Below are 24312 nucleotides of genomic sequence, written 5' to 3' on the forward strand. Positions count from 1 at the left end.
TACCATCCCGCAGCCACCATATAGCTAAACCGTACTGCAAAACCCGCAGTTACCATATATGCATCAAAACTTATTTTTGTAAAAATTCGATTTGTTCTAGATAAGTTACAGTACTTAACTTAGGTACCACAGAGTTTAGAAGTATCTGAGGAACTATCTAGAGTAAATGTGATCTCAAAACATGGAAAAAAATTAGATATAAAAAACTATAATACTTTATTGAAATTAAATTATCATGAAGCACTATATCATACAGTATATAAACGTTTCATAAATGTCAATCAAACAAAGTACAACATTTTAAACAATATTTCTTGGGTAAGTGAGCTCAGTTACATTATAAACGAAAGACACAACAATATTTAATAAATCGGATCGGAGAGGAACCGTCATCTGGAATTTAAAATTGTGGAAAACAGAAAGAAGAGGATCGCAACGAGTGGAAACTTGGCGGGAAACAAACAGCTGGTGCCGCCATGTTGCATAGCTGCTGGCGTCTCACCTGCAAGCAAATGAAATTTTTTATTACGTCATACCAACGTTTCAATTATTAAAAATGTGATAATTTGTGTATTTTTATGGTTTGAGAAAGTGATTGCTTTTGGGACCCCCGTGCTACGACCATTATAATGTTTTATGACAGTTTGATCATCCTTAGTATTTATGCAGATTACTTTATGATCAGATCAGATTGGATGCCATATAGAATTACATGAAACTAGAATAAATAGTTTCGTTTTGATAAGAAATTAGATTGTTACTTAAAAATTATGATTTATATAATAATAATAATAATAATAAAATGCCTTTATTTAAAGCGGTCTTCAGATACACTGGTTTTCAAGACAACTCAAAGTCACAAAAGGTTTACAAGTACACAATAATTACAAACAGTGGAACTAAACTAACTTTAGATTGGCCTTAAATGAATTACATGACATGATTTTCATGTTTCTTGGGAGGGTGTTGTATGCCTGGGGTCCAAAGTATGAGAACCCCTTTTTACCTATCTCACGCCGCACTCTCGGCATTTCAAGCAAGCCGTCCTGCCTAGTACAGCGTTCCCTAACTGATGTTCGAGGCATAAGTTTCCTTTTCAAATAGGGAGGCAAATTAGAAGACAGCGTCTTGTGAACAATTAAAACAGTTTGTAGAAAACATTGTTTTTCCAAAGAGAGTACCTTAGCCTGTTTGCGATAGGCAGATATATGATCAAACTTCCTCAGATTGAAGACAAACCTCAGGGCTCGGTTTTGCAACCTCGTAAGAAGAACTCTACAGTCAAGAGTAAGACATTCACCAAACGATGGAAGTGCATAGTGAATAATAGGGAAGACTGTTGATTTGACCAATTCTAGCTTAGCATTTTCAGATAGTATCCCTCTCAAACGGTGTAAAATTCTCAACCTATTTTATAATATAAGCCGATGGTTTTATATTATCTGACATAGGATCTAAATATTTTTTAACGTTAAGCTGTCAAGCTTTAGTGCAAACATTAGCTTAAGTTCAAAGGGTAAAAATTATAAATATCAATGCCCCCAGGAGTTTGTATTTTAAAGTAAAAATCTTTATTTATTTTAGATTATTAACAGTTTTAATTAAACTTTCCAAACACTTTAACTTACAGCATATTGACAGAAACGTGCATATGTTAAACAGACCTAATCATTTTGAGCACATACAGTCATATAAACGATAAAATTGCAAGAATTCACAACCTAACCTAAAACGCGTTGTTTAGTGTTTGAAAGACTAATTATTTCTATGCTATATATAATGACTGTATGGAAATATAATGTGTTACACGATTGCAAACTGCCTTTACTGCACTCGAGAAACTTTCCACACTCGCCTGCGGCTCGTGCGTAAACATTTCTCTCATGGGCAGCAAAGTGCCACATAGTACACTAGTTACACAAACAACTATAAAAAAATTTCGGTAATATGCTTTGATAATTATAAAAAAATAGTGTTTACATAATTTTATAATATTTAAGCTCAAATTTAGGTCTATGTGTTATGGCAAATACGAGGACATGGATTTGACACTTTTTAGTATCTGAACACAGAATACATTAAACACGTTTTTGGTTCATCAAATGAATAATATGTCACTGTAGTCTCGACTAACTGTTTTCTAGGTGTTTAAGCTTAAATGTAATATGTTTGTTTTATTTACTGCCTACGGCTAAATTATCTCTTCATGAGTGGTTGTAATATGTACCATTGAGCACGTGGACTGAAACTGTAGTTTCTGCTACGTCCGCTAGGTGGCAAGTGTAGTTGCCGGAGTCTTGTGGTCCGACGTTAGCTATGTACAGACGACTATTGACTCCATCACTCACTATGTCCGTCTTAACACTGCAAAAATAATTTAAATACATATTATATAATTACACCTACTGAAACGATATTCAATACATAAATATATAATATTAGAGTATAGGATATATGAGTATACCTCCTGCCACTAGAACTTTATTAATTTGAGTAATTTGAAATTATTAGGCCTATAGTAAAATAAATTGTTCAGTTAATACAATAACATTGTTTTGAGTTAAATAATACAAATAGTGTATTAAGCGTCTTACAGTGCAATAAAACTCAGACCTTAGTTAATTTATTCACTGGATTAGTTAAAGGGTTCTCACTCATGTGAGTAAACAATCGTTTGATAACATTTGTAATTAGAATCAGAAAATAAGTAGTCAATCGAACGCGTTTAGTTTATAGTAAAATTGTTATAATATTATACGTTTAAAAATGGTACATTTCCTCAACTCTATTATATTTCGCAGTGAAAATGAAAAAAATCTAACAATAACCACGGTTTGTTAATGGGTATAATACTTTTCACTGAAATAACATATGGATAAAAGCGGGTACAATAGCTAATCCTCGTTTCAAATAAATGTTTGATTGACTAGGTACTTTATGCCGGGTTAAAGCTGCTAGTCAAGTTGCATGTAGTTTTATTCCATCATGGAAATCAATATACAGTAATCTAAAACTGACCTGATTCCCCCCCTAGTGACATCATAGTTGAGGATGTTGTTGCCGTGTTTCCATAAAATGAAGTGTGAAGGTTTTGGCACCTTCGATATCGAGCACTTAAGCTCTATGGTACTGCCAGCGTTGTAGAACTTGTTCTTCAATGGGATCCCTCTCTCGTCCCATATCTGAAGCTCTGGAACTGTCAAAGACCATTTTAATGAGGGAAATATTTACAATGATACATAAATTGGATTATGCAAAAACATTTATTCGCTTTGACTTTTCCGTTTCTCACAATATTATAGTTATTGAACTCTTTGTACCGTACAGTTTGAACCTATTAGTACTTCTTTATGTAGGGATTAACTTGCAACTACCATGTTATGTTTTTTATCACAATGAGTGGCTTACCTATGACACGTAGGTACAGCGTGTGTACCAGCGGTGGATGTGAGGAGACCTGACACTCGTACCAACCCTCATCTGACTCCTCGGCACCTCTGACTGAGAGTGTCAGGACGGTGATCACAATTGTTTGCAACTATTATGCTATGTTTCGTATCACAATGAGTGGCTTACCTATGACACGTAGGTACAGCGTGTGTACCAGTGGTGGATGTGAGGAGACCTGACACTCGTACCAACCCTCATCTGACTCCTCGGCACCTCTGACTGAGAGTGTCAGGACGGTGATCACAATTGTTTGCAACTATTATGCTATGTTTCGTATCACAATGAGTGGCTTACCTATGACACGTAGGTACAGCGTGTGTACCAGTGGTGGATGTGAGGAGACCTGACACTCGTACCAACCCTCATCTGACTCCTCGGCACCCCTGACTGAGAGTGTCAGGACGGTGATCACAATTGTTTGCAACTATTATGCTATGTTTCGTATCACAATGAGTGGCTTACCTATGACACGTAGGTACAGCGTGTGTACCAGTGGTGGATGTGAGGAGACCTGACACTCGTACCAACCCTCATCTGACTCCTCGGCACCTCTGACTGAGAGTGTCAGGACGGTGATCACAATTGTTTGCAACTATTATGCTATGTTTCGTATCACAATGAGTGGCTTACCTATGACACGTAGGTACAGCGTGTGTACCAGTGGTGGATGTGAGGAGACCTGACACTCGTACCAACCCTCATCTGACTCCTCGGCACCCCTGACTGAGAGTGTCAGGACGGTGATCACAATTGTTTGCAACTATTATGCTATGTTTCGTATCACAATGAGTGTCTTACCTATGACACGTAGGTACAGCGTGTGTACCAGTGGTGGATGTGAGGAGACCTGACACTCGTACCAACCCTCATCTGACTCCTCGGCACCCCTGACTGAGAGTGTCAGGACGGTGATCACAATTGTTTGCAACTATTATGCTATGTTTCGTATCACAATGAGTGTCTTACCTATGACACGTAGGTACAGCGTGTGTACCAGCGGTGGATGTGAGGAGACCTGACACTCGTACCAACCCTCATCTGACTCCTCGGCACCCCTGACTGAGAGTGTCAGGACGGTGATCACAATTGTTTGCAACTATTATGCTATGTTTCGTATCACAATGAGTGTCTTACCTATGACACGTAGGTACAGCGTGTGTACCAGTGGTGGATGTGAGGAGACCTGACACTCGTACCAACCCTCATCTGACTCCTCGGCACCCCTGACTGAGAGTGTCAGGACGGTGATCACAATTGTTTGCAACTATTATGCTATGTTTCGTATCACAATGAGTGTCTTACCTATGACACGTAGGTACAGCGTGTGTACCAGCGGTGGATGTGAGGAGACCTGACACTCGTACCAACCCTCGTCTGACTCCTCGGCACCCCTGACTGAGAGTGTCCAGTCGTTGGGGTGAAGCAGGGCCGCTGTGTACCGGGTATTACCGGCGTATATGTCCAAGCCAACGGACAACAAGTGAAGCTGACCCTCCTCGCGGCGCAGCCACGACACCTGCCGAGCATCAAGGGTATTGTATTTACAAATATGAAACATATTGTTAATACTGTTCAATTAAACAAGTATTCACCCAACTTCTACACTTCTACCCTAGCCGCCAACCGTTTATTTCAGTATGTATATACACAGATAAGTAATTTACAGAGGTAACACGCACGTTTATGGGACGACCGTGCGCTTTCAGCTGTGGTATGTTGTGCTGAAAATTTACTTGTGATGGTGACCATACAAATTAGCTATTTTAAGCTAAGAACGAATGGAGATGAGTGGCGCGATTTTGTAGTCTTGTTGGTGACTGGCCGACATTTCTTAGACACAGCTGTCAATTAATAGCCCATACAGCATGATAATGGCAACTGAGGGACCTACAGTTTATAGTGGAATCCGAACCACATTGATCCCTTGGTATATACGAATTGGTCTAATTATCAGGATAGTACTGCGGATGGTCGTAGTACTAACTCGTGCGGACGTTAATCTACACCAGGGAGTATCGCATCCACAGTGCATGCCTATAAATATCCACGATTCGTGACCTCCTAGTAGCTGGATTACAGGATACGCCACCCATCCCAGTCTGTTTATACTGTTTATAACTGAACATTCCCAAAACATTAACCAAAATCATACTGGATCTATAATATTTCTTATGATCTTAGAACTAGATGGGGTTTTCTTGGTTGCATTTCTTTGACAACTTAAAAAAACTATATATTTAGACTTTCGGGGGTAAGTACCAAATCTTATATGCTAAAAAACTTTTGAAAACTTATGACAGCTAGCCTGACCATACTACTGGACCTAATTGCACGCGGTTGGTACCAATTGAAAGACATTTTCCTGTAAATGTGCAGAATCCTTTTATGAATTGAAATAGGCTCAAAAATAAGCGCAAAAATGAATTTAAAATGTTAAAACATAAAATAAGTGGCCTTTTGGGTTGCCATGTTGTTGATGAAATAGCAACAAAATATAAACAGAAAATCAAAACAAATTGAAGAAATTCCAATCACTTGTTTTATTTATAGTGTGGGGTGAAAATAGATAAGTTTGCACAATACATACTTTTAGTAAAGTTTTCGAGCACGGGGTTAGCTCTAGTCAAAATCTATTATACTTATTCTTGACAGAATTATAGGATGCAAGGGAACCCGTTCGTCAATTGTGTATTTTATTACGGTTCGTCTCCGAGCCATAACGAATAATTCAATACTTGTTAACTTTTGAAAGATAACTTATAGCAAATAAATAATAACACTTGAAAATATCATGATGTTTGAGAATTATTATAATCTGTATGTTATCGGAAATTAGGCCTTAAATATATAAAAAAAACACAACAAATTTGCAATATTATTAATAGGTCTATTTTGTAGATCTATACCATAATAGTATAATTTACGTACCTTAATTATGTATCAACCATAAGCAGGATATTTAACAATAATTTTCATGAACATTCTCGACTCTTGTTTATATTCTAGCGGTTTTAATTCTCTATCAAACGACACCAAATAGACCAAAATATTCAAAATTTTCTAATAGACCAAAATATAACACATAGTCGAATTATCACGGTGTCTAGTTGTAAAATGTGATGTTTCAACTACTTTAAATCCATACCTCTTGAACTTTGTGGAACTTTGGTGGAGGAATTAAAATTCTAAACAAACGTTTACTTAACATTTCTTTTATAAATTGGTAATTTTTTTAACGCTATATATGACTTGAAATAGCCACCAATCTGCGATTTCCATTGAACCCTCAGATTTTATGTTAGGTCTTTTCAAAATTGAAATAAATACCATCTTGGAAATAAAAATTGGTCTGAAAACGATTGTTTAGTTAAGGGACGTTCTCCATAATTATTGACCTTGTATAAAACGTTTAATTTCATACAAGGATAAACATCTCCTTGCCAAACTTCTTTATTTTCATCATCATTAAATACGAGTTATATTTTATAGGTGTATTATTGATTGTTGAATTTTATCTAACACAATAAGTTCTCGTTTTACCGTCCGTGTAAGTACGTACTTAGCATAGTAACCGACAAGTTGTTATGGGAAGAAAAGCATAAGCGATATGTAAGATGCGGCAAGAACGAGTTTGGAAAATTTCCAAGTCGTTGGTTCTAACATCTTTCTGTCTGACCCGCTTAAGGCAGAGGAATAATCTTTACGCGAGTGTGAATTTGCTGCCAACATCTTACATATCATGTATTAATTTAGCGTTTCCTTAAATAATATTCGCATTCGTATGGTTCCTAAAATCATAGAACAGATTTTATTAGTAACAGTAAGTAAAAGCTTACCGAATTATAGATCAAACATAATTCTATATTAGGTATGACAGTTAGACTTAAAAGCATGAGGTTTATGTTTAGATTTATTAATAAATGAATTCAAAAAAGTTTGATTCGTGTTATTGACAAAAACATGCATGCTTGCAAGAATTGCAAGCAAACATTTCTTTAAAGTGCAAAATACACTTTTCGTAATGCTGGTTTGATTAGCTTAGTATGATATCGACACATCAGAGTAGGGTTTTTAAAGGGAAGGTGCGTAAACGTGTGTTGAATCGATAATATAGCTTCAGTAGCCAAGGCCATCTATTAAAATCCCAATGACAGCTGGATCCAGTTTTAAGCTATGTACATTCTTTTGACTTTTCACAGAATCAAAATGGGATGTATTAGTGTCATGTAATTATTACTTTATTATTTATGTTATTTAAAATTATAAAAGATATTGTAAAAATGCTAATTATTAGTAAGGAAGGAAGAAAAACTAATTTTATTTCATACAATGCCAAGTTGGTATATGCAAGAAAATTTCATTTTTTAAGTCGCCAGTTCTGTTCCTGTAAATGCAGGCAGTCTTAAATCAGCCAAAAAATACAGAGCAATCCCCTTTTTACTTTTACTAAAACCATGCTGATGTCAGCAAGTATCACTTTACAGTGCAAACTTATTCTAAAGTGCAGTCGAGTCTAGCAAGATATATTTAATACAATTGCCACTATGAAATACAGTTAGAAGAGGAAACTGGAAAACATTCAAAAAGGGAGCCCTGGTAAATCAATTTTTAAAGGAACTATCATGAAGAGGAGTAGGCCTAGTGAAGGCAAATACACAAACGTACAGAAGGTAACAAACATCAATATTAATACCGTTCACTTATAAACTCGTTATTACATATGATTATTACATCAAATACATAACAACTAGTATGGTTTTGTGTACACAAATTGTCTATGGGATCAAACAAACATCATGTTAAACGTTCCTGTAAGTTTGAGTGGATATTTAACTAAAACTGTCCATTCACTAACGTTGCTTTTTAAATATTTTAAGGTCAGCCGTTTCATGCTAGTGGACATATAGACGCCATCGTATATATTTTTGTCACTTAATTGCTTATAAGGTTATGATGTTATTAGTGGGCTGAGTAGGCGTACCTTAGACTTAACACTACATTTCACTATAAATAATTTGGGTCTGGTTTCTTTCATTTCACAGAGTACAACATTTCCATAAATTCCCTAGCATAAACGTGTTTTTTCTTCGAGTATTAAATGTCAGTTTAGCAATAAGTATCAAGATAATTTGCTACTCATTACCACTTAAGTTACTTGCTTACTCTTTTAACAGTATTGGAGTGAACTAAGTTAACTAACCGTAGTTTTGTCCGTGAGCTCGTGCACTCGACAATGTAGAAGAGCGTTGGCACCAAACTGTACTGTGACGTTTACGAATGTGCCAGAGTCTTCGAAGAAAGGCATGAGAGGTGTCGTGGTGACGTCATCAGCGGAAGGTGTGGAATGTACGTCATCTTGCAAACCGGAAGTTGTCTGGTGCCAAACCACATGCAGCTGGTTGACTGTAACCTCCTCTATGTCTTTATCTATATAAGATACAAACACTTATGTTACTTATCCGTGAAAAGATCCGTCTTAAACATTGTACGTGAATACAGCCTTTGAGAATTTTTTTCGTTTGTTAATATATATAAAAAAACGTTTAATTGATTATTATAAAATCTTTGTTTTGCAAAAGCATTGAAGGGAATAGAAACTGTAAACGCTTCAATAGTCAAAGAAACTGATATTGATAAAGTGAGTTTAAAAATAAACTAAGTGAAAGAGTGTTTAAAGAATGTATGGTAAATATTGCTTTGCTATTATTTGCTGTAGCATCCTAGTCTATTTATATTTCATTTATCTCAATATTTTCTTTAAATTGCGAAACTTTGAAATGAAGGTTATACTACCTATTGATTGTTTTATTTTTTTAATATATATGCATTTACCTCACTTACTGAAGTAGAAACTTTATGCATATACTAGAATTAAGTAAAGTTTTAATTTAAGGAATATAACACAAAACGTAACATCTATTTAATTTGTTGGTATTTGATACAACAGTTGTTTATATAAAGATAAAAGAGGTTATGCGAATAATTTACATTTATAATATGATATTGTAAAGCTACATTAGAAAGATATTCTGTTGATAAATCAACTTGTGTACGTTATTAGTTTAACCGTATAATAGCCTACAACCTAAAATGGCAGTTGTATATCAACTTCTCAGATCTGTTATTATAGTCAAAGATACCAATCACGTTCCACCAGTTAATAATTGTATGTAATTGAAAATCAAATTAGTGGCCTAGGGACTTGTGTCAATTTCCCATGCATTATCTTCAACCAACATTGAATGAAGAATCGTTTCTCTTATCAGTGCACAGCCAAATACAGCTCTTCAATTCAGCAATATTCATAAATAAAAGGCATTACCGTACTGACTGTTATAACTACCGGATTACGATGTCCGTGTTCTTATAGTGCAAACTAGTCTATGTCACGGTATACAAACTGAGATACCGAAAATAGTTTTATCATCGCTGATGAAACTAAGGAACTAGTTCCTGAATTCCTACAAGGGAGGTTTACGCTGCACTACGTTTGCCCTTATAGAACAATGTTTGGCTTAGGATGACTACTATATTGGGGGTATTTGTAGATAATTCATCTTACATCTATTTTTATTAATCCCTTCTGAACTATTCCTTACTTCTACTATAATCATAAATAATCCAAAGAATAAGATATCAAGGTCGTTTATTACTAATATGTATTATCAAATGTAATCCTTCAATAACCCAGTTCCCATGGACCTAATCGGGAGGAATTGCTCCTTATAGGGTTCTCATTCTTCTCCTTAGTTGTTGCCAATTCCTGTTCTTCATGACTCCCCCTTCTAAAGGTAAATTATCTTTCTTCAGACATTGTTTTCCTTATAGCTTATTATCTATGCTTTAGGAGTCATTGTCCTTCTATAGGAATTAGGTGGAGTTCATTTTCTTCAGAGGTGATTGTCCTTCTTTAGATAGTGTTTCTCGTTCTTTAGATTAGTGGTTCTCGTTCTTTGTTTGGGGTAGTGGTTCTCGTTCTTTGGGGTAGTGGTTATCGTTCTTGGTTTGGGGTAGTGGTTCTCGTTCTTTGGGATAGTGGTTCTCGTTCTTTGGGGTAGTGGATCTCGTTCTTTGTTTGGGGTAGTGGTTCTCTTTCCTCCTAATATGATATCCTTTCGTCTTTGGGGTTAAACTCATCAAGGGCGAAACTTCTCGTTTGGTGCCGCTTTTCTTTAATTTTGATTAAGTTTTCTTACTATCCAAGCAGCACGTATCTTCTCTTTAACCTCTGTCCCCTACCACCAGCCGCACCGCCCGGATGCTGGAGGTGAGGAGGGAGGATGGCTGGAGGAGGACGAAGAACAAGGCAGCCGAGGAAGCGAACCTCCAGAAGGAGGCGGCCCCCTTGTCAGCCGATCCAACACCCAACCTGCAACCAACCCCACACCTACACCTACCACCACCGGACGAATACGACTCATGGTTTCACTATTGATGAAGATTAGGTAATAAAGTATTTCACAAGCTTGTAATGTAATTATTCTTTAGGAAGTGATTTGTGTTACTATGGATACTTTAATGATGGTTTTAATTTTATTAGGGTTATATTATTCAACATTCTAGGTTAACTTTTTAGCATCATCCAGTGTAATGTTTTACAATTAAATTGATAATGGGACGAATGCTCTTAAAAATCGAACTATGAGTGAGTGAATTTAAAAATCTGTTTTGTGATTTATAATAAATATAAAATATAACAAATAATATTTTTTGCAATACTTATAAAAATGCTTATATTTAACTAGTCCATTTTCAAATAATAAAAGCTATTTTTTTTAGTAAGTTGGGTGTGTGTTTTTCGTTTGTCTATATAACAGCACCGCTTACCTGATTTCGCTGCTGTGTCAATGTGAAGCCATAAGCTTATCACCAACATCCACAGAAACATAGCTACGTCGTCATTGTCAAGCTGGACTGCTCAAGCTATACTTGACTGTCTGGAAAAAATATCATGATTGTTAACATTCCATTAAAACGGAATTCCTCATAAATATTTTGCATAAATACTTAGAATTATTAACCCACTGTTTGAGAAGAATAATTGTATGAAATCACAGATTTTCCCCGGATGCAGTTTTGTCTATTAGTGATTATTTGTGATTTTGTATTGAGATTCTAAAGGAAAAGCTATTATCGTAAACAATATTCTATTTATGGCATACAAATAATCCATCTTTGTTCTGTGCCAAAAGCAGTACATAGTAGATCAGTGATAAACGTAGATTGCCCAATAGGGTTATGGACTCGGTTAATCAAAGCAGCTAGATAATTAGGTAGAGAACCCCATCTAAACAACTGCCTCCTAGTTCTCTGGGGCAATTATGTGCTTAAATACAACATAACTATAGTAAACGGTCCAATTATTTTTTCCACAAACTGATAAATTTTAGGTTGTTTATATGTCAGGATCTTACAGGCATAAGTTAGGAGGCAATACTTATCCTCTTACATCTACCCTAGCGTAAAACGAAAATATTTTCCTTACAATAAAATCTGTATATCGTCACCTAAAGGTAATAAAACAATGATGTACAGTGTGACCTTTCCAGCAGCATGGGTTCAATGTTGAAAATCTAAACTAAAGGTAAAACAGGCGTCTAATCTTTATTTTTTGTCACAAATAAAAAGTAAAAAAAAAAAACACATGACAGTAAATTAGAACAAATTGGCTGTTATAAAATATGAAAAATACATAATAATAGTAAAAATATGAATAAATGTTAATATAGTTCATGCATTGACACCAGTTAAAGAATATGGAGATCGTTTGTTTTGTTTTAAACACAGAACATTCTTCGTACAAATAACAATCCGTCAAGGACATTCAGTGAATATAACTCGTTGTTTTTCCATGTCACATTAACACTTTATTCTAGATGTGATGCTTTCATAATATCGTCTCAATATATGCTGTGACATGCTTGTCTGGGTAACCGGGTGGTTAGGGTGTTTGCATTGAACTTAAAGGTTACAGGTACAATTAAAAGCAAGGTCAGTTACGAAACCCAGGGTCATTTGTCAGTGAACTATCAACTATAGGTCGGCCGTTTAGAAAACGACCTCCTCCAGCATTGGTTTAGCATTAGCGCGCAGGTCGTTTTCTAAGCGGCCGAACTATAGTATTAAATAGTGGTAAAATATCACCACGTACTACCTTTGACTATTAATACAACAACTGTATTCTGTATCCAATAGTCAATGGTACTACGTACGTCCGTAGTTGATAAAGTATGTGTAGTATACTCTTCAAGCGGTTCATAGGCCACAAATGGTTTCATATAAGAAAAAGAACTAGTTACCGACCACTCAATTTCCCCTATTTAACGCAGTAAGTAGGCCTATTGCGAACGATTGTAAATAGTGTAATATTTAGGTAAAATAGTATGTAAATGAAAGGATCTTTCTTGGTGATGCCTCAAAATTTTTGAAACGTACATATGGTTCAATAGACTACATCCCTCTAGGATATTATCAACCATAAGGTAAACTTATGTTGATGATTGTTTTAAAACCAGGAATACTACACAAAAACATGTCAAACTTTCGTTACTAACGTCGCAGGATAAAAATTAAATGAAATATTAAAGACTTTGGTTATCATCATTGGTATTTGGATATTGGAGTAGATAACTCATTTATATGCACCATTAGTCGGCCACCTATTGGAAAAAAAGGATGTGGGATAGTTTGACATTTATGAGGAGCCACATATGAGGTTGTACCACTCACATAAAGTGCTAAACTATAAAATTAATTTTCTACCTTAGTTTTTACTGATATACCGACAATACTTTGCTAAGACAAGACTTGAGATAGTTAAATTGACATGACTTTGCTAAACAGTTGTCGTATTTGAAATAAATTAGAAACTTACTCTGTCGGTGGCTTAATACTTGAAACTCAACTGATGATAATTTTAACTTGGAGATGGAATGTCTACTGCTATCAGTAGTCAAGGATATCATATAGTATTTCGCAGCAACAGGTTAACTTTGAATGCAAACTTTCCTTTGTATGACTCTTGTTAGGATTCCAAGCATTCATAGTATCCAATAGCACACATTCTTTACACATGCTTTTTTAACTTGGTGTAACGAGATAGAAAATCCAAAGTTTCTACAGACTGGTGTACAGACATAGGCTTTCCTCCCAATGGTATAATGGATTTAGATGCTAAATTGCATTATAACTAATTTAATTTGGAATTATTTTCGTCAAAGCACCTTTAAATGGAAGTTAATCTTTACGTGGGGTTGAAACAGAAAAAGTAAAATTACTTTGAGGTATACACGGAATTTTTGCTTGGCGTATGTGTAGTGTAATACCGTACTTTTTTGTAGTACGAATTTCCTTACTCACTTATGTTTAATTGATAATAATTGCATCTATGAATGGTTTTATGTGGTATCAGTTTAGATTATTCTTTGGCTCACTAAACTACCGAAGAGTAAAATAAATATTCCCTCGCCTCAGCGAAACTGTAGACAAAGCGAATTGCCATTTACCTAGCTAGATTTCCACTAAATTATCTTCTTAATTATCAGATTTATTTCGTATATAAATAACGTTATATTTAACGAGTACTTAGGTTTGCTACTACAGGAGGTAATGAGAGGTATTTGTGTTGAACTATTTACAGTATATTATCAAATAAACAAAATTACCATATTTGATTAAAATACAATATATTCATATACAGGCAAACTACAACAGTTTATTTACCTTACTAATATTATAAATGTAAGCTTTTGTGTGTTTGTTTGATTATTTGTTTGGTTATTGGATGGATTGTGCTGAAATTTGGCATGCTGGTAGCTTACATTCCCGACTAACATTAAGGCCTAATCTTATCTAAAAAATAATTCTAAATTCTAAATGCAGCTAATTTTATTCTTTGCATATATATTGCCATGAATTGTAAAGTGTTACCCAATATTTTTGTATTTTCAACTATTTTTAATTCAAAAGACAATGCTATCTTATAGTACTTGACCATTACTAACGCTGGGTTACAAAGGAATAACCTGATACACTTGTATCAAGTTATTCATTGGTCATACCTTAGTCATAAAAAGTAAATACACCAACTTGTATTTACTTTTTATTGTTTAGTTGATTAAACTATATTATTAATACGCTACATGAATCTTTGTAAACAATTATTCTTTTTTGTTTTAAGATTTAACCCCACATATTACATGCCTAAGTGTGTAGATTTGCAAACTGGCCTCATATTTTTTTAAATAAGCCCCTTGCGCTCTGCCTCATAGGCTTTTAAAGTTCCCATTTATTCTTATAAAGAACATATTTGTTTACATTATGATCAGCTGGATAAGTTAATTGCTGTTAAATTTTAGTTGCAGTGGAAACTGTATGCTACAAACATTTACTGACTTGGTTGAAATGGTTTTTTACTATTTGAATTTGGGTTGGCATAAATATTACAATGGGAAAAACGAGAAAGCCCGGACAATTTGATCTACTAAAAAGAAAACTGAATTAACACTGTTCTATATTTCTTGAGCAATCATTAAAAGAGCCTATTTGCGAACTATGGAAACATAAGAAAGTCGTAGAACACCACTAAAGAGAAGAAATATAAATAGTGTTTTTTGTTTATATTTATAATACGATATAGGCAACCTAATGCGGCTATGAGTGGGCAAAATTTTTAGAAAGCAGAAAAACCAAAGACCAGCTTTTTAAAAATAATAATATATTTCCAAGAAATGTTAATTATATCGAATTGTTATGTACATCGTGAGTATTTCCATAACCTTTTAGTCGACTCTTAAAAAGTCATCTGAAATTATGATTGTTATTTGTTTTAAAATAACGCATGTAATACTTCGCAATTGCTCGAATTCAAGCAAAAGGTACACTAGTGTGTAATTAATTTAAGAACAACTATAAATATTTTATTTATTAAATTCATTTCGTGTTTCAACACATTCTTCGAAATTTACTGCAGGATTTTGCGTATCTAATGTAAGTGGTTTGCATATACCTCAAACTATCAACACTTACTTCTATTGACGTTTAGGCGTCAATTCCTACAATTTAAATTTTTTCTTACTTATTATAGGAAATAAAATCAATACAAATTAATGGGAAAGTTTAGTTGTGCCCAAAAACATCATTTAATTTATTATTTTCTCCAATCAGTTGAAATTTAAGAACGAACCCTGGATCTGGCTGTAATATATAAAGTCACGAAACTCTCAATTTAATTACGTAATATGTAGCACAGTAGGCTTATATGAACTTAAAATGTGCTTATTGTAGTTTAAAGTGGATAGATATTTGTTACATGATTGGTACCTGTGAACAACTGTAAAAAACTTAAAATATAATGAAGCACAAGTTTGTGAAACTCGATGAAATTTATTGGTGTATACACTTTTCGCAATGTTAATATAGATTAGATCCCTTATACCTTATCACTATATACTTAATTACTTTAAACTATAAGCATTAGTATTTGGCTTGAGAGTTTTTGAAGTATATGCATCAAAAAGACTGTATGAAAAAAAAAACTAATCCTTATCGCATATACAAGTCAGTAAAGTCCATATTCTTGTATATAAAGGAGACGCATTAACGGAATGCCTCGAGGACATACCATTATGGGTGAACTTTTCAACTTCCTTCAAAGAGTTAGAAAACTGTTCCTTGCCTTTGAAACTCCATGGAGGTCTTTTACTAGGCGCTAAGAAGCTATTCAAGTTTGAATTGACGGGTAATGCGTGCATTTAACTATCCAGGATTCATAATTTACGATGGAGAAAAAATCCAATTTTACTATTATAAGTATCGTATTTAATTTTGGAGGATTCATGCGACGTCATAAATAGATTTTAAAATTAGTTATGAATCAAAATTGAAGCAGTTTTTACAAAACTGTGCGTAGCCAATAAGATTTTGATTGTTATCAAAAATGAATTATTAAGGTAAAAGTTATTAATGCACTACTTAAAGCATTATTATTGATTGTCCTATTAACTATAAATTAATTATATGGGTTTTAAGGAGTTTAGTGTCTTAATTTTTACCAGGAAACAGTAAATTTATGTTTCATCATATTATATCTTAAGATAGAAAGAAAAAAATCTGACAAATTCAATTGCGGTAATTTTAATAAAACCCACTATGAGCACACTGGATGATTCAGTAAAAGGACAAATGTCTTAACTACGCTATTAACCCTGTGACTCTCATTGTTTGCGTAATTTATGTTGATTTTACGTACAAGGTAAACCACATACAGTAGGTATACACAGTCATTGTCGGGTACAGTGGAGAGAGATAACAAAGCTGGGTAGCACTGCTTTAGTAGCAGGAACAAGTTTTTTACTGATTATTATCAGTACCGAAGTAACCATTGACCTTCTGATTGTTAGATGTGTGTCTTCTCCACTCACATATTTAGCTATTAGTTTATATTGTTTATTTATCGCAATTTGCTACTTTACAATACACTAAAACTGGCCTGTGGCCCGTCCTACGCATGGGAATCAAGTAAGCCTATTCGTTTGAAACGGTTCTTGATTCAGAACAGCATATTCAGTTTTTTTTCAAGTATCGGCATTTCTTCAAGTTTTTTTAAGGGGGATGGTCCAAATCCTCATAACTCATAACTGTTACTTGTCACTATCAAACATCGAACTTTTGGTAGGTATTGTCATTGTTAGCCTAATGAAAATTAACACGTGGACCTGGTAAAGCTATCGCTTGGAATTGACCCAGCAGCCTTTACATTTAAAGACAACCACTATAACCACTCAGCCACCTAGACGAGTAAGTCAGAATGAGAGATGCAGTTGAAAAGATTACTACACAGTACACATATACTAACTCATATAGAGGTTAATTGTCATATGACATTTTAAACGGAGAGTAAACAAACTATTTAATATGGTCATAAAAATATAACAACGATAAATATTTTGTAAGCAACTTAAATCGTTTACATTTCAGTGACATTTTACACAAATGATACTAGTGATATTAAAAGTAATCATATCACACTGAAACAAGCTTAAAATGGTTGCTATACTTTTCTAAATTAAAATTCAATTTCTCAAAAACAGACACCCAAAGTAAAAATTATGGCTTCGACTTTACCTTCCTCTCAAAATCATCTTTCTTTCAATAGGTTAATCTTGAAATTCTCTCATGTGGTTGGTTTAAAATCTGCCAATAAAAAAACATCCAACGTTTTTATTTATAAGATAGGTTATAAACGAGGAAAAGATTGTAAAATGTGAAAAATACCTAAATTAGAAATTACAAATCAGAGAACATCACTCTACCAGACGACAATCAAAATACGCACGTTTTACACATGTTTGTTTTATTGGGATGGAAGCTTTAAATAGAAACCAACCTCTTTCTAGAAGAACTACACTTTATTTTTCATAATTGTACTAATACCCCTTACATAATATATTTTAAATATTCTTTTTGGGTATATTTTTATTATCTATGGTACAATACAATATTTTCCTTAATAAAACCCTAAAGTTCTTATATACACTGTACCTTAAAACCAACAAAAATCTCTTTGTGAAAATAATGTCTGAAACACTTTAAAGGAGAAAAAACACTTTACTCCAGAGAGTGTTAGAGACAAATAGCTTTTGCAACTATCGCATAATTTCATTGGCTTCAAATGATAACCTATAAATAGGTATGAAGCTCACGTCCATTAATCATAAATGAGAGTCCTTAGGTATTTACTGAAAGAGTGCCAGTGTGTATATATTTTGACGTATTCAAATATTATAACCTCAAAATATAAACATAGTTTGTAAAGGTTTTACAAAGTACCGAAGATCTTGGTCCCAGGTTTTGAAAATAATACAGATAGCTTGCCTTTGGCAACCGCGGAGTTACCCTGACCAGGATTCTATCAATACTACATCACAGTCAAAAGTGGTATCCCACGTACAGCCTTTGTGAGGATAGTGTAAACCGCCCCCAAAATATGACTTGGCCCAACAAATGAGACTTCCCCCCTAAATTTTTCACAATATTTTAGTTATGTTAAAATCCAAAATTGTCATTAAAGCTGCATCTTCCCTTCTATCATGGATACCAAATGGACTCAATATACTAGTTTATTTTAATTACGTCTTTATTATTTATATTGATTTAGGCACCTTTTTATGATAAAAAATCAACTCAACACAAAGGCACGAACTTCATTATTTAGGTAAACTTATTATATTTCGGGGAATTTTTGTGTGGTAAATACTGATTTTAATCTAAAATCCTTACAAATTGCTTAATATTAACATGAATCCTTACATAAACGCCAAAACCTAAACAACACTTAAATATATAAGTGTGTGACGTGTACGTGACATGAAAGCTAAAAAGGGTTGACAGTTTACCTACTTTTATCGATGTAAGCATATTTTGATTACAATTATGACTTGTATGAATTGCTTTAACTAATTGAACTCAAATTGGTAACCATGATCATTAAGATAGTATCAAAAAGAGAGTATTATTATGTCTTAATGTAAAACCATCGACTATTGCTATTAACAGTTAAAACTAAAACTGAAATGTATAAGTATTTTGTGTGGAAGCTATGCATTAAAATAGCATTACACAATTATCCCGATAAGATGAAAAAAATCTATTTTAATCGATCACAGAAAGCCAGGAACGTCAGCACTAGTCAATAGCACTTAGATTTGCTATACTCTTAACACTACACGAGTTATGATTGTTATATTCCATTTTATTTGTCCTCTCTATGTTGTTATTTCAAACCTTATTAGGGGTTGTTTCAAATGGTGCTTAAAGAAAAATTTACTCAAGATGGAAACCTTAAATACATTTATGTCTTGCTAAAATATTACATCTTGGATCTATTTTAGATAAATGATTGAGCAAATATAAGAATTTACCAATTTGTCCATTACTTGGATTTAATAGTAAATAAATTGTGTATACCTATTAGTTTTGTTTTAATGTTGGATAGCTCCTACAAATCCATTTTCCATTGTAAGGAAATCACACTAGTTTAACATATGTATAAGGAAATTATAAACTGTTACTAAAGAATTGGTGTAAATACCTGCATTTATGCTAAATTGCAACCAATTTTGACTCACATAGGAGTCATCGTCGGGCCAGCACAGATGTCTTCTCGCTTCATTCGAAGGTAGTCAATTCTTAATAAATAAATACATAGAACACGCACACGTACACGAACATAAAACAAACATTTAAGTTTGAAAACGAATGAAGGTCTAGTTCTAGCTCATTGTAAGATGTAGACATAACTCCAGCCCGATCACGACGTGTACCGTGCCATTTCAGTATTACCCTTAGTTTTAACCCTAGATGTTCGTTTCTATGTTCATGTACGTGGTCAATCTATAATAAATAAATACATAGAACACGCAGTTCTATGTATTTATTTATTATGGATTGACGACCTTCGAACGAAGCGAGAAGAAATCTGTACTGTCCCGACGATGACTCCAATATAAGTCGAAACCGGTTGCAATTAAGCGACACGTTTGATCGTATAAATGCAGGTATTTGCACCAATTCTTTAGTGTTTAAATGCGATCAGGAGGCTAAAATTCAATATAATAAACTGTTACGAGAGTTACTGACTTTCAAAGTTCAGATTGTTTTTACCCAATTAAAAAATGTATATTGTAAAGAAGATGTAGGTAAATACAATTTAAACATATTCTACAGGTATTACAATAATCTTGTTATCTTCACCAAAGTAGTTGTGAAAATTTCCTCAAACGGTTCCATGAAAGGATAAGGATTTAGAGCTTTTAAGGACGTAGTGTTGAGTCTTCAAACAGCTTCAGCACGTTGCGTTCTATTTTTAAGGCTCTTTAAAGCATGGTCAAGTTGGACTTTAGGCTACTCTTTATATTAAACAAGCCATCAGGAAATCTATCTTAAAAATTCAAAGCACTCAAATGGATACATAAGAACAAATGTTGTTTTTTTTTTCGCGAATATGGTTTATAACTCCATAATATTGTAAACTCATTATGAAATAGAAACCCATAAAATGGTTTTGAACAGTCCATAATTCAGAAATCTTACACATTTGTATTTACAGGCAGAATAATATAGATGTGTTCTTTGGATTAAATGTGTTATTGAGATAAGTTAAAAAATCTATCTGAGTTATACATAGGTTTATGTGTTACACGATGTATTAACTTTTCTAATACAATTTACTTGATCATTTGCTGCAAATAGGGTATCGCAATACAGTTTATGGATCGAATATTTACTATAGGATCCCGAGTGGCTATTTTAATGAAACATGCAACTAATGGTCTGCCAATGATTAATACAAAAGGATTACGGTGAAATATAGCCTATGTTTACAGTTTATATCAAATATAATATTTGACAACAAATATAAATGTAGCGTAATCTGTACAATGACTTTTATTACAACTATCAATAAATTTCAGAACAATAACTAACATTTACATTAAGACGATTAACTTAAAACAAGGTATTATATTTTTTACCAGGAATAGTTTTACAGAAATACCATAACTGAAGTATATTTCTTTAGAAACGACATATTTGCAATTTACGGTAATTTTGCACATATCTTAGTTATTCTTGTGTTTTTATATCATAGCCATTTTTTTAACATAGTTCTAATGGTTTGATTGTTGCATATTTTATCAATCTAAAATCATCGTTGAATCATTTTATGACAAACTTAAGTGTTTCACTTTATATAAAACAAGAAAAAAGACTATAGGTTATACGTCCACTCTTGTTAAAAGGTAGCGAAGCTTTATAATTGTATGTGTTTCTTTTCTTTTTTTTAGCATATGATTTCTAAAATGTGAACCACTCCATTAATTGTAAAAGTTGCGTATACCATATGAATAAATCGGTTTAAATAAATTTTTTAAATAGACTTTTAGAATAAAATAGGCGAGTTTAAATAATTTGGCATAAGTATGAAACTTTAGTATCAATCCAATAAAACTTTTTGAAATGTGTCATAGATAGGCTTAATATTATATTGTAATCGACAAATGACACAATTACTTTTCATGAGTCATATTGCAATGACGTTTCTGGTCTTAGACCCTATTGAGTCTTGAAGTGTTATTTGTCCATCCCCCGTTATGTTTTAGCCATATTGCTGACTTATATTTGATAAGGGGTTTTGCCTTTTTTTCTATGCCTTTGGTATTTTACCAGAGAGGTCATGAGATAATAAATGTTAAGTAGATGTGCCGGGAATTGAACCCGTACCTCCCGCATCGAACTCCAAACCGCTAACCACTAGGCAGCAACACACGTATTAACTGAAAATTAACACCAATACAGGGGATAATATTTATACTCTTTTTATAACCTTTACGTCAAAGCTCATACCTCTATGGCAGGTAGTTGACATTGCATAGTTCATTATTTTCCAATACTTTGGTATAAACATAACAGTTTTGTTCACTATTGTTACTAATATAAATGTTCATCAGTTATCTTTTAAGCACAGTTTAAATTTATATTGTAAAACATAACTGCTAGGGATTTGTCACCTTTATGTTGTTAATCAATAAATCACATTTAATTTAATTTATTTTGATTTATATCAAAATGTTTCTTAGAATTGATTAACTGCTTAGGTTTTGTTTCTCTCTATTGATTACACGTTTCTATATGTATTGATCCATTTATCTATTGATCTTTACGCTGTCATACATTTTCGCCCTTCAACGCACTAAACATATTTAACCTGTCATTAATTAAGAACGCCGATTTTCTATGTTTTTAAGGTTCGTAATGAAGGTAATGGAGAAATCAATTATATTTCTTGTACATTAGTAAGTAGGAAAAATATCTTTTTTGGAGAGTATAGTGTTTGTGTATAGTATAGTTTTATAGAAGACTATTTCACTAGGAGTTTTAACATCTGTGTAATTATGCATAATTTCTTTGTATATTTAATATCTAGTAATGTTTTTTTTATATGATTTTTATAATTTATTCAAAGTGAGTATTTGATGAAATTACAATGTTGTTGACTTGTTGAAAAACTACGTTTGTACATAATACAAGCGCTCTTGGCTAGATAATCAAGCGTATTTAAGTTAACTTTGTTCTCAATAATTTATAATCTCAATTCTAAACTTTTACATGTAAAGCATTCTAAAGCTAGGACTCAGTAATTACAATATAAGTTTATCATTTTTGTAAATTGATTATATGCATGTTTAGATGTTACCTAAAATAATTATCCAAGTGGCCAGCAAATGTCACAAGACACAAACGCCACCCCGCACACTAGCAGCGCTTCACAGACTGACGGTAACGGTTACTCCCTGGATGAGTTCGCTTAACCTCGGAAATTGTCGAGTGCTCTCGTCTGTAATCGACTATCTCCGGAAGTGTTCGGGTCTAGGTAATGCCGCACATTGCCGTTAACGGCTCTTTGGGGACCGGGCGTCATGAAGGATTATGTGCATAATTAGACTTAACACCTGCACCATTCACTTTTGTTCACTAAAATATCCAGCAGAGGTATTCCGTCCGAATACTTAATTGCCTTATTTGCAAAAACAACGCATATTTTATTTCTTTCTTGTTTTCGAGGATTAACGTTTTACCAGGTGTTAGACATCTGAATAAACCATGAGCTTATGTAAACAAGAATGTTTGGTAGAACTGAATCTCCATTTTGGAGGTCATATTTCAAAACTTTGTCAAATATCAAACCCCCTCGCTTTACCTGTTTTTAAATACTACTCTAGTTCAAATTAATTTTGACAACTATACATATTTGTTCAAGTTTTATATACATTTAACGACACTATGATAAACTTAACACTTATTTACTTTACATACTGCTGGCTTACTAGGTTTCTTCATTAGGTTTTCATGAAATATTTAAACAATTAAAATGAACATACAGTTAAATAAATTGAAAAAAAAAATAACTACGCGCTCTATAACAGCTAAGCGATTTCTTTTTGATTTAAAAGACAATCGTTGATTCAAAATAATGTACCAAGTTCAAAAAATCAAACAAGCAATGAATAAAATTTAACCCCACAACAACCAGCTGAAGTTTGTAGTTCAGACTCACTTTCGATAGAGACTGAACTATTGTTTTTAAAGACTTTTCTACACCAATCTAGAAATCCAGATTTGAACACAGGTGTACAGCACGCTTGATCCCATGCTACTGCCTTGCACACGGCACAACACGGATACAGTATTGTTCCTATCCTTAGTCAGTGAGAGATGGCGCTTGTCTATTCCAGTAAAATATTGAATACTGTTATGACAAATTGGAATGTTCTTGGTTAGCATTGATCAGATTTCGTAAAAAGATTTTCCAGGCTGCAACGTACTAAGGTTAATCTTCATGCTGATGCTCAACAAAGGTGCTCGATTGTTGGTGTTCCCGTTCGTCTTCCATGTACAGTACTTATTTTTACGCCACGCTATATGCTTCAAAACTATCATAACTCGATGACCATGGCTATCCGCGTCGGCAAACAAAATGTGATTACACCGAAGTAGCCTGAAACAACCTCTAAACTGAAAAAAAGACTCCGAATATTTTATGAGTAGGCATAAGTGTTGTAGGTAGGGAACCTATATCAAATTTGCCCTATGGATTTATAAATTGAGATAGTTTAAATATCGATGGCTTACTCATAGCAGACGTGATGAAGGCGATACAATGACTGTACAGTCACTTAGTATTGATAATCGATCCTTAGTAGAAACACACATCTATTCCTTATTTTACCTCACACCTACATCAGTGACGCGCTAACTACATGGTACTAAATATATGGTGTGATCTTCAGTGAAAGGTTATTTGAC

The 24312-nt window shown here is 33.7% G+C and overlaps 1 protein-coding gene across 1 annotated transcript; it reads right to left on the reverse strand.

The window, feature by feature from the left end:
* Positions 1-245: 245 nt before the first annotated feature.
* On the reverse strand, positions 246-22772 carry LOC128987287 (zwei Ig domain protein zig-8-like). Its single transcript, XM_054408053.1, has 7 exons — positions 22703-22772; positions 11278-11387; positions 8651-8877; positions 4753-4966; positions 3019-3196; positions 2228-2364; positions 246-502 (listed from the first exon to the last, which is right to left on the reverse strand). Exons 2-7 carry the CDS (start codon positions 11336-11338, stop codon positions 390-392), a joined length of 930 nt encoding a protein of 309 aa, XP_054264028.1. The 5' UTR covers positions 11339-11387; positions 22703-22772; the 3' UTR covers positions 246-389.
* Positions 22773-24312: the final 1540 nt, after the last annotated feature.

Source organism: Macrosteles quadrilineatus, unplaced genomic scaffold, assembly GCF_028750875.1.
Source record: "Macrosteles quadrilineatus isolate MER2022 unplaced genomic scaffold, UCM_ALF_1.0 Scaffold_2__2_contigs__length_208266976, whole genome shotgun sequence".
NCBI lineage: Eukaryota > Metazoa > Arthropoda > Insecta > Hemiptera > Cicadellidae > Macrosteles > Macrosteles quadrilineatus.

Coding starts and splice junctions, on each gene's coding strand:
- LOC128987287 (XM_054408053.1), bottom strand. CDS start 11,338: ATGTTTCTGTGGATGTTGGTGATAAGCTTATGGCTTCACATTGACACA. Junction 4,967..8,650: donor AGCTCACGGACAAAACTACG/GTTAGTTAACTT, acceptor GATGCTCGGCAG/GTGTCGTGGCTGCGCCGCGA. Junction 503..2,227: donor TTCAGTCCACGTGCTCAATG/GTACATATTACA, acceptor ATTTGCTTGCAG/GTGAGACGCCAGCAGCTATG.